General features: G+C 39.7%; 1 protein-coding gene across 2 annotated transcripts in view; it reads right to left on the bottom strand.

Moving 5' to 3' along the window:
- The window catches only part of PRSS12 (serine protease 12), a 172,704-nt gene extending 159,029 nt beyond the window's left edge, over positions 1 to 13,675 (bottom strand). The window contains exon 1 of one of the 2 annotated variants that reach the window (XM_044301247.1): positions 12,760 to 13,675. In XM_044301247.1, the coding sequence (XP_044157182.1) occupies positions 12,760 to 13,174 (415 nt within the window). In that variant the 5' untranslated portion in view covers positions 13,175 to 13,675. The remainder of the gene's footprint in view (positions 1 to 12,759) is intronic. The other variant, XM_044301239.1, reaches the window with a different exon arrangement.
- Between the last annotated feature and the right edge of the window lie 1,865 nt (positions 13,676 to 15,540).

Raw genomic sequence — 15,540 nt, 5'->3', positions numbered from 1 at the left:
TGCATTAGGGCAAAACTGCTCAGTTTTGGACCGCTTGTGAGAGCCCTGAACGGATCTCAGAAACGGAAAGCCAAAACACCAGTGTGAAAGTAGCCTTAGCTTTTATAAGCTTTTTTAAGAGGGAATAAAAAAATATGAATTCCACCATAGCTTTTTTCTGTTCACCATGAAACGTAAATAATGTTACCGTTATTCCAAGTATCTGTACTACGGTGATACCAAATATGTGGGCTTTGTTTTATATTATACTACTTTATATTTTACTACAATAATTGCATATTTCATGGAATAAAAATAATTTTCTGTTGCTGCATTCTAAGGGCCACTACTCTTTATTTTTCTGCCAATGTAGCCATGTGTGGGCTTGTTTTTTGTGGGATGAGTTATGTTTTATCATAGAAAACTAAGGCTCTGATGCCACCAGATGTTACAGATCAATCTATTAAGACAACGCTTATACTTTTAAACATAATTTAGATTACACCTCATTAGTGCACAGCAGAGAGAAATGGCATAGCTAGGTGAGAGACCTTGGTAGGGATCTGGGGGCACTATTTCTCCTTATGGAGAGCAGCTGAGCACCTACTAGACATGAGGAGTCATATAGGCCAGGCAATGCTCCTCTGGGTTTCTGGGAAAAAGATATGCAAATTAGCTTTCCATCCTAAAGGAGAAGAAAGCTAAGGGTGGATTTCTATACAGGCTACATTCTCAGTTGAAATGAATGGAGACAGCTTCAGAAAATCCGCAACAAACCATTATTTATGCTGTGGATTGTTAATTTCACAGCGGAACACAGCGTAGGGGACAATTTTCAGAGTAGTGTTGCCTTACCACAACATAAAGACTTCCCCATGTTATCTTATCTGGCTGAACATTTTCAATCCCTGTGCTGTATTTTGCGACAGAAATCCAGAAGAGAAATAGTACGCCCCAGAACCTGACCCAGGCCGTTCATCTAGCTAAACCAGTTCTCATTGCACTGATAAGGGGAAATGTAAGTTATTCTTCAAAGACTGCTTCAAAGGCTAAGCACTGATTTACTGGATTAATCCCCAACATCTGGTGGCAACAGAGGCGTATCTTTCTGTTCCTTTTGGAATGAAAGCCAGTCTGGATACCCAGAGAAGGCTTGTCTGGCCTGTAAGATTCCTCAAACAGTGAGTCTCTCTCTCTTAGGCCTAGTTCACACGAACGTATGGCTTTTATAGTTTTTTGCGGTCCGTTTTTCACGGATCAGTTGTTCCGTTTTTGAGTTCCGTTTCCTTTCCGTTTTTCCGTTCCATTTTTCCGTATGCCATGTACAGTATACAGTAATTACATAGAAAAAATTGGGCTGGGCATAACATTTTCAATAGATGGTTCAGAAAAACGGAACGGATACGGAAGACATACGGATGCATTTCCGTATGTGTTCTGTTTTTTTTGCGGACCCATTGACTTGAATGGAGCCACGGAATGTGATTAGCGGCCAAATATAGGACATGTTCTATCTTTCAACGGAACGGAAAAACGGAAACACGGAAACGGAATGCATACAGAGTACATTCCGGTTTTTTTTGCGGAACCATTGAAATGCATGGTTCTGTATACGGACCGTATACGGAACACAAAAAAACGGCCCGTACACTTGCAAAAAAAACGTTTGTGTGAACTAGGCCTTAAACTGTGCCAACTTTTTTTTTTGTCCCAATAGGGGATGTTGAAATGTTTAAGAAGCTGGCAGGCAATCTGTAAGGTTCTGCCTGGCTCTTTGTTTAATAGGAAAAACACGGTCATGGAAGGCCTGGGTGTCTTTGTTAGGAATCCAGATGCAATTACAATTTATCAGCACTCCATGATTGAGTTGGGAGTTAATGAAGTAGCAATACTGTAGCACTGCTTAACAGTCTTCGAGGTATAGTAACAGTATGGTCGAAGGAGTCCAGAGTAGTTGGATAAAGCCAACAGCCTACCACCTTGATGTACATGCAATAGTTATGCACTGGTAGTGAAGCAGTTAATTGATTTACTGTATATGTGCTTTACTGAGTACTAATGCAGTATATACCATAGTATTAATTTGTTACCACTATATAGCTCCATAGATGAAATGGTATATAAGGAGGAAGTATTATAAGAGCAGTCTGTGGTTAGAACCATATGTAGTACATCGGGAGAATATTCAACTCACCTTTTAGGTTGAAGTACCTGGTGAACAGACTCAAGGAATTCTAGTCAGGGCCTGCTGAGATGTTTGGCACCAATAGAGAGAGTAGTCCTCATGTGGTGCCTACTCGATCAGCTATAGCCCTGTGAAATAGTGCAGCCTGTTCTACCTGGGATGACTGTTATGTGTTGAAAGCAGGTTCAGCCTTAGACATAATGGATAGTGGTGGACTGGAGGCTAGAAGAGGTTTAACCATTTAAAAAATGGGTTGGTAAGTTGGAGGACTGGAGACATGAGAGAAGTAAGAAATTCAAACTTTAAACCCATGTGAATACAGAGAGATTGGAGAATGCACAGTAACTCAGTGTTACATAGTTACATAGTTGTTAAGGTTGGAAAAGACAAAAGTCCATCAAGTCCAACCTGTAATCCTGCCATATTGATCCACGGAACAAATTCCTGGATCAATGTCCATCTTACTTTTAAAAAGAGGTTGGGCCAAAGGCAAAGGGTGAGTAGAACAAGATTTCTATACATTGTCATAAGCCTCAATGTTATTTTGAATTAAACAGTCATCTAAACCTTTTTTGAAGACATCTACTGTATTTGCTGTGACCAGCTCCTGTGGCAGGCTATTCCAGAGATTCACAGATCTTACTGTAAAGAATGCTTGTTGCCTCTTATGACTTAATCTTGTGGCCCCTTACTTTTTGAGGAGATTTAACACAGAATAGATTACCTTAATATTTTTTGTGTGGTCCATTTAAATATTTGTACAGATTAATCATGTCCCCCCTTAGATGTCTTTTTTCAAGGCTAAACAAATTCAGTTTATTTAATCTTTGCTCATAACTAAGATCTTCAGGCCCTTTATGAGTTTAGTTGATCTCCTCTGTACTTTTCTAACTCCAGGGCATCCTTTTTATGGACTGGTGCCCGGAACTGAACTGTATATTACAGTTGAGGCCGCCCCAACGCTTTGTATAGTGGCAATATTACATCCCTGCCCGGCAAGTCAATAACTCTTTTAATACAAGACAATATTCGGTTGGCCTTAGAGGCAGCTGACTATCATTGCATGCTGTTATTTAGTCTATGATCTACTAATACACCCAGTGACTCTTTCAACAAGTGACTCTCCCAGTTTTACTCCCCCTAGGACATATGCTGCATGCAGATTATTAGCCCCCAAGTGCATAACTTTACATTGATTTATATTAAACTTCATTTGCCAAGTGGAGGCCCAAACAGTACGTTTGTCCAAGTCAGCTTGTAACTTATTAACATCTTTCATAGACTGGACCGTATTATAAACTTTGGGGTCATCTGAAAAATAGAAATATTAATCCGATCCTCTATGTCATTAATGAATAAGTTAAATAATAGCCGACCTAGAACAGAACCTTGAGGTACACCACTTATAATCGTCGACCATTCAGAGTAGGAATCATTGACCACAACTCTTTGGATACGATCATGAAGCCAATTTTCAATCCAATTACAAATTTTTATAAACCAATAGACCTCAATTTACCCATTAGTCATCCATGTCGGACAGTACCAAATGCCTTTGCAAAGTCCAAAACGCAATATCGATAGCCTTCCCTCTGTCCAGGCTTCTACTCACCTCCTCATAAAAACAAATCAGGTTAGTTTGACAGCTTTTGTTCTTAGTAAAACCATGTTGGCTATCACTTATATTATTGACAGTTACATAATCCTGTATGTAGTGCCGTAGAAGGCCCCCTAGTAACAAATGAACCACTGTGCAACATATAATGTCCTGATAAAGGTTGCACTGTCATAAAAATATTTTATAATTATGTGGTACTGATACTCTATATTTTATCAGTGTTAAAGGGGTTTTCCAGAAGTTCAATACTGATGAAGAGGTTGTGGTTCTTTGGTGAGTGCTGCAGCCTTCTCACAATATACCAAGCACAATGTCACACATTGCATGGCGGATGTGCGTCATAGTGCAGCCCAGATCTATTAATTTGAATGGCATTGAGCTGCACATAGGTCATGTGACCAAAGAACGTGACATCACTGGCCTAGAAAATGGCCACAGAGCTCACCAGTGCGCCACAGCCTCTTCAAACAGCTGATTGGTGGGGTGCTAGCGGTCGTAACTCCACTGATCAGATATTGATGACCTATCCTGAAGATCATCGATATTGAACTCCCAGAAACCCAGACAATGACTGGAAATAAAATGTTATATGAGATAGTTCCTTTAAGTGAGGGATCTCTCTGTTAAAAAAAATACCACGTATGTGGCAGCGAGTCTATCAGACCAGTCAACGGTTCAAGGTTTACCGACCCTCAGAGATAAGAATGTTTTATATATAACATAAAGCATTTCAGAAATAACAGCTATAATTTCAGTTCTGCCCGTAAATGCTGGCCTTTTATTTCATGACGGCTCTGTTATGACTCATAGCTCCCATACTAGTCCTATGGGAGATGATATGTTCAATGAATGACAACAGCAACATTGAACTTGGAGATAATTCAGAAAATGATGAGTATTTCAAAACTACCCAAAGAATACTACAAATTCAACACAATTTTTTTTAAATATAAAATCAAAATCAGTCTACGCTTGTCATTATATTCTATGCATGCACAAATCTGTATATCATTTAATATAGCCTTTTCCCCTAATACAAAGCTAAAAAATACTTAACATGCCATATAAATAGTTCGATTGCAACAGCCTGTGGCAGTCATTGCTGCCAGCATTTGCATACACAGTCTTTTTCATCGCTGTCACAATCTTTACTGACAGCAAAGCCGTTCAAACAAGCCCTATGCTTATACTATTCAGGAGACAGCACCTCAGGGAAACCTCCACTGGGAGATATCAGTTTATGAGACACACACTGGGTTATCATCTGTTTTACTGTATATATATGACTGCACACATCCCCTTGGTATCATGGAAAGTGTGCGCCACTGCCTTTATTCAACAATCACTGCAAAGACGACTTTCACCAGGATGCTCGTCTCTCACCGGAGTTTACTTCAATGTGGACTTTATTTATAGTATATCCACTGAAGTCTACATCACTTTTGGGATAAGGTACCTTGAGACAGATCGTTGTTTGACTCTGCAGTAATAAGCTCCCTATTGTGCACAGTGTGCTGGAAACTTGCAGAGTTCAAGACAGACAGAAGACAAGACAGATTAGCATTGTGAGAGACAGGTTGTCACCAGCTGAGACAAGGTAGTTTAGACTGAGTTAATGTCTACTTTCCACCATGGCCTTCTTTCACCAGCTTCTGCACAGTGTGTTGATCTCTAGTGGTTTATGGATTAGAGTTTTAAGACTCACGACATTAGAGACTTTATTCTGAAAAAGAATGCAGATGACTGCTATAATCTGAGGTCATCATGGGCAACATACTGTCTTGCCTAGCCAAACCCAGTATCTAGGAAACCCAGCAATAAAGGTCATGTTGTAACCCCTTCAACCCCGGGCCTGTTTTCACCTTCCTGCCCAGGCCATTTTTTGCAAATCTGACATGTGTCACTTTATGTGGTGATAACTTTAAAACGCTTTTACTTATATAGGCCATTCTGAGATTGTTTTCTCGTCACATATTGTACTTCATGACAGTGGTAAAAATAAGTAAAAAAAATAAAACTTTTTTATTTATAAAAAAATACAAAATTTGGAAAAAATTTCCAAATTTCAATTTCTCAACTTTTATAATAGATAGTAATACCTTCAAAAATAGTAATTACTTTACATTCCCCATATGTCTACCTTACGTTTGGATCATTTTGAAAATGACATTTTATTTTTTGGGGATGTTAGAAGGCTTAGAAGTATGGAAGCAAATCTTCCAATTTTTGGGAAAATTTCCAAAACCCACTTTTCAAGGACCAGTTCAGGTCTGAAAGCACAAATTGTAAATAGAAGCAGCACTATACGATCCTTCGTCGATGTGTAAAAGGATGCAGCAGCCTCACCATTGGCCCTTGATCCAACAGGCCATGAAATAAATGTGGAAAAAAATGGCACCGGCAGCATCTCACATCTTCCAAACTTTTATTGCGACCCCCAGACAAGTAAAAACAGCAACGTTTCGTCTGAATCCCAGCCTTTGTCAAGCCTAATGACATCACATCGTTACCTACATATATACCCCACATATAAGAACACACCCCCTCTAGCTACCAATAACATTCATTGTTCATATCATCTACTGATCACTATTGAACTATTAAATAGACACGTGTTCAATAGTGATCAGTAGATGAGATGAACAATGAATGTTATTGGTAGCTAGAGGGGGTGTGTTCTTATATGTGGGGTATATATGTAGGTAACGATGTGATGTCATTAGGCTTGACAAAGGCTGGGATTCAGCCGAAACGTTGCTGTTTTTACTTGTCTGGGGGTCGCAATAAAAGTTTGGAAGATGTGAGATGCTGCCGGTGCCATTTTTTTCCACATTCAGTTCAGGTCTGAAGTCACTTTGTCAGGCTTACATAATAGAACCCACCCAAAAATTACCCCATTTTAGAAACTAGACTCCTCAAGGTATACAAAACGGATTTTACAAACTTTGTTAACCCTTTAGGTGCTCCACAAGAATTGATGGAAAATGGAGATGAAATTTCAGAATTTCACTTTTTGGGCAGATTTTACATTTTAATACATTTTTTCCAGTAGCAAAGCAAGGGTTAACAGCCAAATAAAACTCAATATTTATTACCCTGATTCTGCAGTTTACAGAAACACCCCACATGTGATCGTAAACTGCTGTACGGGCAGGGCGCAGAAGGAAAGGAACACATTATGGTCTTTGGAAGGCAAATTTAGCTGAACTGGTTTTTAGATGCCATGTCCCATTTCAAGCCCCCCCAATGCACCCCTACAGTAGAAACTCAAAAAAGTTACCACATTTTGGAAACTACGGGATAATGTAGCAGTTTTGTTGGTACTATTTTGGGGTACATATGATTTTTTTATTGCTCTATATTATGTTTTTTGTGAGGCAAGGTAACAAAAAAATTGATGTTTTGGCACCATTTTTATTTTTACAGCGTTTACCTGAGGAATTAGGTCATGTGACTTTTTTATAGAGCATATCGTTACGCACGTGGCAATACCTAATATGTCTACTTTTTCTTATTTATTTAAGTTTTACACAATAATAGCATTTTTGAAACCGAAATAATGATATTTTAGTGTCTCATAGTCTGAGAGCCATAGCTTTTTAATTTTTTACCGATTCTCTTATGTAGGGTCTCATTTTTTGTGGGATGAGGTGACGGTATGATTGGTACTATTTTGGGGGGCATACACCTTTTTGATCACTTGCTGTTGCAATTTTTGTGATGTAATGTGACAAAAATTTAATTTTTTTTACACAGGTTTTTTTTTTTAGGTGGTTAGGTCATGTAATATTTTTATAGAGCTGGCTGTTACAGACGTGGCAATACCTAATATGTATATTTTTTTTATGTATTTCACTTTAGCACAATAATAGCAGTTTAGAAACAAAAAAAATGATGTTTTAGTGTCTCCATGTTCTGAGAGCTATAGTTTTTTTTATTTTTTTGGGCGATTGTCTTAGGTAGGGGCTCATTTTTTCCGGGATGAGGTGACGGTTTTATTCATACCATTTTGGGGGGCATACGCCTTTTTGATCGCTTGGTGTTGCACTTTTTGTGATGTAAGGTGACAAATGGCTTTTTTTATACAGTTTTTATTTATATTTTTTTATGGTGTTTATCAGACAGGGTGGATCATGTGATATATTTATAGAGCCGGTCATTACGGACGCGGTGATACCTAATATGTGTGTTGTTTTATTCGTTTTTTTATTATAAAATAAGGGGAAAGGGCGTTTTTTTTTCTTTTTTACTTTATTAATTGTATTACTTTATTAATTTTATTAAAAACACTTTTTTTTACTTTTTTTTTTACTTTACTTTATTTATGAAATTCACTTTTGGGGGTCTGATCCCCTCAGCAATGCATTACAATCCATCTGTATTGTAATGCATTGCCTGTTAGTGTATTGCACTGAGTCATACACTAACAGGTTGCCTAGGAGACCCAGCGTGAGGCTGGATCTCCTCGCTTTTACAGCAATGCCGGCGGATACAGCAGGGGCCCGGCTACCACGGACTGCCGGGCCCCTGCAGTGATTGCGTGCGCATCGCTCCAGTGCCCGTGCGATCACTATGACGTACTATTACGTCAAATTACGGGAACTCAGTGGTTCCCATGATGTAACAGTACGTCAAAGGTCGGGAAGAGGTTAAGGCTTCTTTAGACTGCCCAATGTTTGGGCAAATTATCGCTGAATGCTCGTTAGTGATTATCTGCCGGTGTAAAGTTGCCTGATGAACAAGCGAAACGCAGTAACGGGTAATAGGATCACTGAAATCATTGTAACGGGTAATAGGATCGCCTAAATCATTGTTTGCCGGCAGCAGATCGTGTCATCTAAACAACAGTCTGGTATCGGTAAACAATGATTCTGTATGAGGATGAGTGATGGCATTAGCGAACTCTCCTCCCTACACTGTGGCAGGGGTCACTGCAAGTAAATACAGTGGTCTCTTCCACTGATGAGCAGGTGATTGTTAAGAAGGAATGCCTCCTTCCTGACAATCGCCTGCTCCGTTAAGCATTGATAATAATCACATGGAGGCACATGGAGTTTGCACAAGGACACATGGAATCTCTTCAGATGGGTCTCAGTAGTCTACAGAAGAAGACCTGGGCAGTGTTTCTGATGAAAGTAAATTTGTCCTGGACCAGAAGTGTAGCAGATAGTTGTTGGCACTATGTGAGAGTTATTCAGCTGGAGTCTGCGGTTAGAGAGTACTCACTGGTGCTGATCAAGAGCAGTACTGCTGCCATTGGCGGACTTAAAATGGCCTTGCAGAGGACCTGGAGTAGCACATCCTGAGCAACCAAGTTTCCCCGTGGCAGTTAGGATCATCACAAGGCCGTAAGAGGTGTAGCAGAGACAAAACTGAGCAGTGCAGTGGACCTGCCCCAAAGAAGGAGAGCACCTGTTCTGAATTGACACTGAGTGTAAGACAAGAGGTAGGAAGATTTCCTGAATGTACTTGGCTATCTCTGGCAGTCCATTAGGGAATGACTGGGACAGCACCACGCATGCTCAACCTCCTCTCCATTCAATCTTTCGTGGAACTCGGAACCCCCATTCTCATGCTCAGTGAGTGAGAGCTTGAGAGGTCAGACCCCCACGCTTCTCCCGTATTTATATCTTAGTACAAATGACCTTTTGGGAACTTTCTTCTGCTTTCCGAGGGGGCGGGCCTTCTTTTTCTATTGCAGACTAGTGATTTCTGGTGATTTCGACTTGGCAGATTTCCTATAAGTTTTATGTTCCCCCTACATAGCTTTGCTGTCATTGGATAGGACAAGACTGTAAAGACATCAGTTGATAAGACAACCTGCATGATGGATCCAGCATAAAAGGTCAGTGTACATGAGTGCATATGTGTGTGTATATATATTATATATATGTGTATATATATTAATATATATATTAGGCATGGTATGGTATAATTCCTATATTTTATGCTTCAGTTATATAATATGCCTCCAGAGGATCAGGCTACTTCTGAAATTAGAGGTACACAGGAAAATGAGGCCACATATATAAAAATCTTAATAATGATTAGGTGTTGCAGGATTTATATATTTCTACATATAAGAATAATCTTTTATTGTATAGCGGTAATATATTCCGCAAATCTTTATAATGTAGCAGTCTGCACAGGCTCCTGCCCTGGGAGGACCGTACAATCTAATTCTCTTAGCTCAGGCACATATGCTACATTGAAAATGATTTCCGTGCTTAACAGATACAGCAAGGGTTTTAGACACAAAATCAATTCTGTTTTTACGCTACTCGCTGACAAACTACTGCACACACTATTTATCGGTATAAGGCTTGTTATTTTATATTAAATATTGCTATTGGCTATTTTTTCACTTGTTACTGAAATGCTATGAGTTCAGACAAGTTTTCTTATTCTAGAAATGGTAAAACTTTATTGTCAGTGAGCGCAATAGCCAAAATATGCAAAACACATTAGTACTAAAAACTTTTCAACTGAAATTACATTCACCATGTAATGTGATTTAGGCCTCATGTACATTGCAAATCCCTATGCATGGAACCTGTATGGAGAGACGTTTTTACTGCTCTGTTCTAAGGATCTAAGGCACTTTGGATGCCACCATATGGTCCCTCTCTGGGCTGCAAATATTGATGAATTATCCAGAGGACAGATCATCAATACCATATCAGTGGGGGTCTGACACCTGAAAACCCCACCGATCAGCTGTTTCGGGCCCCAAAAGCTAACAGTGTACAGAGCAGCAGCAGAAGGCCCTGACACTGTGTCGGTGCTGGTGTACTGAAGCTCATCTGCCATTGACTTGAATGGGAGTTGAGCTGCAGTACCCCAACACGGCCACTACACAGTATACGGCGCTGTCTGCTTCCAGCTCTGTACACTGTATAGTTTCTGGTGCCACAGCAGCACCAGACAGGTGATCGGTGGGGTTGTCAGTTATCAGGCCCCTACTAATCTGATATTGATGACCTATCCTAAGGATAGCTTATCACAATATATGTGGCCTGAAGAACCCCTTTAATTGTATGACATAGTAGCATTTTTTTAAAATCACACAAGTAAGGCTTCAATTATGTTTTATGTCTTATGTAAAACTCATTTCAGTAGGTAAAAAACCTTGGGTCCCCCTATTTTGTCCAGTTATTCAGGGAAAACTGGGTGACAACCATCATGGGTGCCATTATTGTTACACCTGAAGAGAAAACCTATCAAATATATAGCAGCTGGGGCATGTCATTCTGCAGCATTCGAAGAAACCCAGGTGTTCATCAAGCAAACTTGAAGTAAAGTAAAACTTAGGGCTCATGCACACAAACATATTTTGCGTTCCGTATACGGGTCGTATTCTGATTCCGTATGGGTCCGCAAAAGATGCGGACAGCACTCTGTGTGCTGTCCGCATACGTTGCTCTGTTCCGTGGCCCCGCAAAAATTATGAGGCATGTCCTATTCTTGTCCGTTTTGCGGACAATAGGCATTTCTATATTGGGCTTCCTGTTCCGTTCCGCAAATTGCGGAAGGCAGACAGACGGCATCCGTTGTTTTTTTGCGGATCTACAATTTGTGGACTGCAAAAAAAGCCACGGTTGCGTGCATGAGCCCTTACAAAGATTCAATTATGTCTTTAGATGTTGTAAAACTCAGTTCAGTAGGTAAAAACATTGAGTTGCTCTATTATGTCAAGTTGTTCAGCTATTTGACTTTCTGGGAAAGCTGGGTGACAACCATCACAGCTGCCATTATTGCTATAGAGCTTATTCAAACCGCTGAACAGTAAACCTATCTAATGTGTGGCAGCTGGCGGCACATCATTCTGTAAATGAGTTAAGTCAGTTTTACCCGTTCTGTAGTATGGGAAAGGTGGGTGACAAGTAGTATAGAAACTGTAATGACTAAGATATTGGTTATTACCGGGATCCTCAGGAGTAGAAAGACTGATAAAAAGCTGAATCAAAATAAATTAAAAAAAAAAGTGACTTCTGCAAGGACACATGTCCACAGTATCTGAGAAATGTTGTTCTTGACGGTATGGTCACCATTATTGTCCTCACATGGGCTATCACTACATTTACCAATCTCTTGAACAGTAAATCCTTTAGGTTACACTGCAATACTGTACCATAGGATAAATAATTGCACAACTTACCATTCAGGAATCTGGGAAAGCTGGGTAACACCTGTAGGAGCTATAATAATAACTATAGGAAGACTGGTTGGCTTTGCCAGAAACGGATATAACTCACAACCTACTAAATTGACTTTTAACAACACTTGTGCATTACAACACTGGTGCATGCTTTACATGTGCCTAATGCTTATATTTCAAACTCTTTCTATAATTGACCTCTCATGCATGGATATAAAAGATTACAAGAGGTCATTTCTGGTGTCCATGAATTCAAAAAGTTTCACTTTGAAAGTTTGCTTGTTGTAGGCCTGGGTAACATGTAAAAAAGCACTATGCTGCCCACACAAGAAGCAATGCCAGCGACGGGCTCATAAAATGAGGCAATATTTGTCCTCATACATAATATATAGGTCAGTCTTTCAGTTAGATAATATTGTCTTAGGCAAGCGAAAATTTTATTGTTGACAGAGAGAAACGCCACACAATCCCGGTTATTGTCAGTTTTATGCCATCTCGGTCTCTTCTACAATATATCTTTTCACAATTCATTAACACTTGCAGTTCCATGATTCCTGTGAAGTTCTGAGTTATAAGCGTATTGTGCTTATGCTTTCATGCATTTTTTAAGTGTATGTTATACTTTGACTTTTGCTAAAAGCCTATATAAATATATATATATTTCACGCTGACAAGGGTGAGCACTATATAACTTCGTGTTAAAGCCAGGTCATGTTTCATTTTAAAATAAATCAGATGTTCCCAACATTTCACGCATTCCATGGTAGACGTGAAGGCACACATTGCCTAGAGAGTATGAAAAACCGCAAAGTTACTCACCTTGTTTGCAGTCACAGTATCCCCAGTCAACTCTGCCATGGTTGTTCCTGAAGAAGCACCAAGGCTTACTCCTCCCATCTGGGTTCCTGCAGAAGTTGTGATCACCTAGTCCTTTCCCAGGTGTCCTCTCCAAGAAAGTAGGAATTTCAACCCAGTTTAAACAATCTGCACCAAACTCAGTTACATTGATATAGTCACCTATAGAGCCCTCTTTGCCTTTGTATTTTGGACAGCCTGTGTGATGGTGATGAACTGGCAGGTGGGGTTGAGGTTGCTGGCCAGGTTGAAGAGCCTTGCGAAGTGACTGATGATGTTGAAAAAGGTGATATATGGATGAGGTGGAAGACTTATCAAAGCAGTCCACTATAGGGATGCTCCCTAAAATTAGAGCAACAGCAAAGCTGGTTATTGTCATGCTGCCAGCACTGTCTGTTTTGTTCCATCTCCACCACTAACCTAGTCCTGAAACTGATGGGGGAGGTGGAGCTGCCACTTCCCCCTAATCCCATCCAGCCCATTTCATATTCAAGCAGGAAGAAACACAGGTCTTCATAGTACAACTCTGCAGAGTAAAACAGGGCTGACAAAAGAGAGATCAATCCTCAGTTAAGGAAAGGGAGAAACCGAGGAAAGGAGGAGGGATAGGAATATGTGGGCTAGGTTATGGTATGAGAAACAAGTTCTGTGGGATGGACAAAACAATTTCAGATTCCTAACAAGGCACGAAAAGCTCAGTGCTTGCACGTGTTTCTACTCAAACCATATCAGCTTCCATACATGTCTTTGCCAAGTTGTATGTTGGCATTTAATTAAAGATGACTAGAAACTTAGCCAGCCAATCCACAGCTTGTGATGGGTACAGGCATCTAAATCCATGCAGTTCCTGGGTGTACAGAACTGAAGCTGAATTAGAGACAGATGGTTCAAATATGTTTTCTTTCTCCCCTTTTCCAGCAGTGGACTCACAAACTTATAAAAAGTTGAAGATATCAATCATAAACGATACATGGTAGTAAGGCATATACGTTCTCTCTTATACTATAAACTTTCAGAATGACTAAGTGAAGCAGACACACATAAAACCAAACGACACACAGTAGGATAACGCTTTCCAAATTCCTAAAATCCCAGACAGGAATGTAGTAAATAGGGAAAACAAATAGTCCTGGAACAACAAGAGAGTTTCCCAAGATTCTCTTTCATCGTGGTCCATTTCAGTGGTTTATACTTTTAAAAGAAGACCTTTAAGAAGCAAGTAAGTTATGAAGAATACTTATTGATGTCTTTCTCTTCTGCAGGCTTCCAGCAGTTGGGTGATCTCTGCGCGGAGCAATAGCTGCAGGTGAGCTGATCTGCCAAGATGTTTCAGTTATGCCAGCAGGCTGGTGGAGATGTAACTTTGTGTCCTGTTAAAGAGCTCATTATGCTTCCAACAGTGCTTTCTTCTCCTGCTGTTCGCTCGGCCATTCCCAAAGAACTTGCATTGCCCGGATTTATTGATTGAAAGGCTCTTAGTTCACTTACTGGAATAAAAGCAGTGGGTTGTGTCTCATGTAGGAGTCTGTTCTCTCCAGCTGTTTTAAAGAGCATGCATTCAGGCAAAGTGCAGCTAGTCAGCTGGTCAGATGATCCTGCTCCTAGCAATGCAGATAGTATTTCAGCCATCTCCTTAATGTGCTGCAAGTGACAGAAATAAAGATCAGCCTTAACTCTGCCCTAGTGTTTTGTTCCTTGAAGCAAATCTAGTTGTGCAGTCATTTAGATGTCAGTTGTTTCCGGGCGGTTGGAGTGTAATTACATAAAAGTGTTATCACTTACATAAAGGTAATAATAATACTAATAGTAGTAATAAAGTAAAAAAATAAAATATACAAAATCAACACAATCTTATTTAAAGAGTACAGTACCTATCCCATTGAAATTGCATTCCTTTCTATTGGCCGCATGTTATAGGGCAGGAGAAGTTAGGCAGATTGATATAGTTTTGTGGGAGAAGATTAAGTATAAAAAATAATAAATACAGCCACCACACGAGCTGTTGCCACTCATAGGTCAAAGATACCGTCCTAAAAGGCTACCACCATATGCAAAAAAACAAAATCTAAAAGGGCAGTAGTAAAATATAACTTTTAATAATGAATCTAAAAAGTCAAATTGCCCAAATTGTAACCATGAGGCCACATTAATCAAGCAATAAGCATCACAAAGTCCATGTCGGACACATGTATATGGATAGGTATACTGTAATGTATATATACCGCTTACCCAAATGGATGTGTAGGTGGAGGTAGACGAAACCAGCATCCACACCAAATAAATCTCATCCTCACACACAGATGATTTCAGTTCTAGTTGTATTCAAACCACTGACAACATTTTTTCACTCTATCTGAGCACCTTTAATTAGGTTTCTTTAGCCCCCTTTTAATCAGATGGTTAGGGGTCTATCTTACACACTATCAAAATAGATGATTAGGGGGCGACGTGTTTGTGGTTTGAATACAACTGGAACCGAAATCATCTGTGTGTGAGGACGAGATTTATTTGGTGTGGATGCTGGTTTCGTCTACCTCCACCTACACATCCATTTGGGTAAGCGGTATATATACATTACAGTATACCTATCCATATACATGTGTCCGACATGGACTTTGTGATGCTTATTGATTGATTAATGTGGTCTCATGGTTACAATATGGGCTATTTGACTTTTTAGATTCATTATTAAAAGTTATATTTTACTACTGCCCTTTTAGATTTTAGAAGATTAAGTGTAACTTG

The sequence above is a fragment of the Bufo gargarizans genome, chromosome 1, assembly GCF_014858855.1.
Source record: "Bufo gargarizans isolate SCDJY-AF-19 chromosome 1, ASM1485885v1, whole genome shotgun sequence".
Taxonomy (NCBI): Eukaryota; Metazoa; Chordata; class Amphibia; order Anura; family Bufonidae; genus Bufo; species Bufo gargarizans.
Note: the sequence above shows the minus strand (reverse complement) of the source record. Positions and strands in the feature narration are given on the sequence as shown.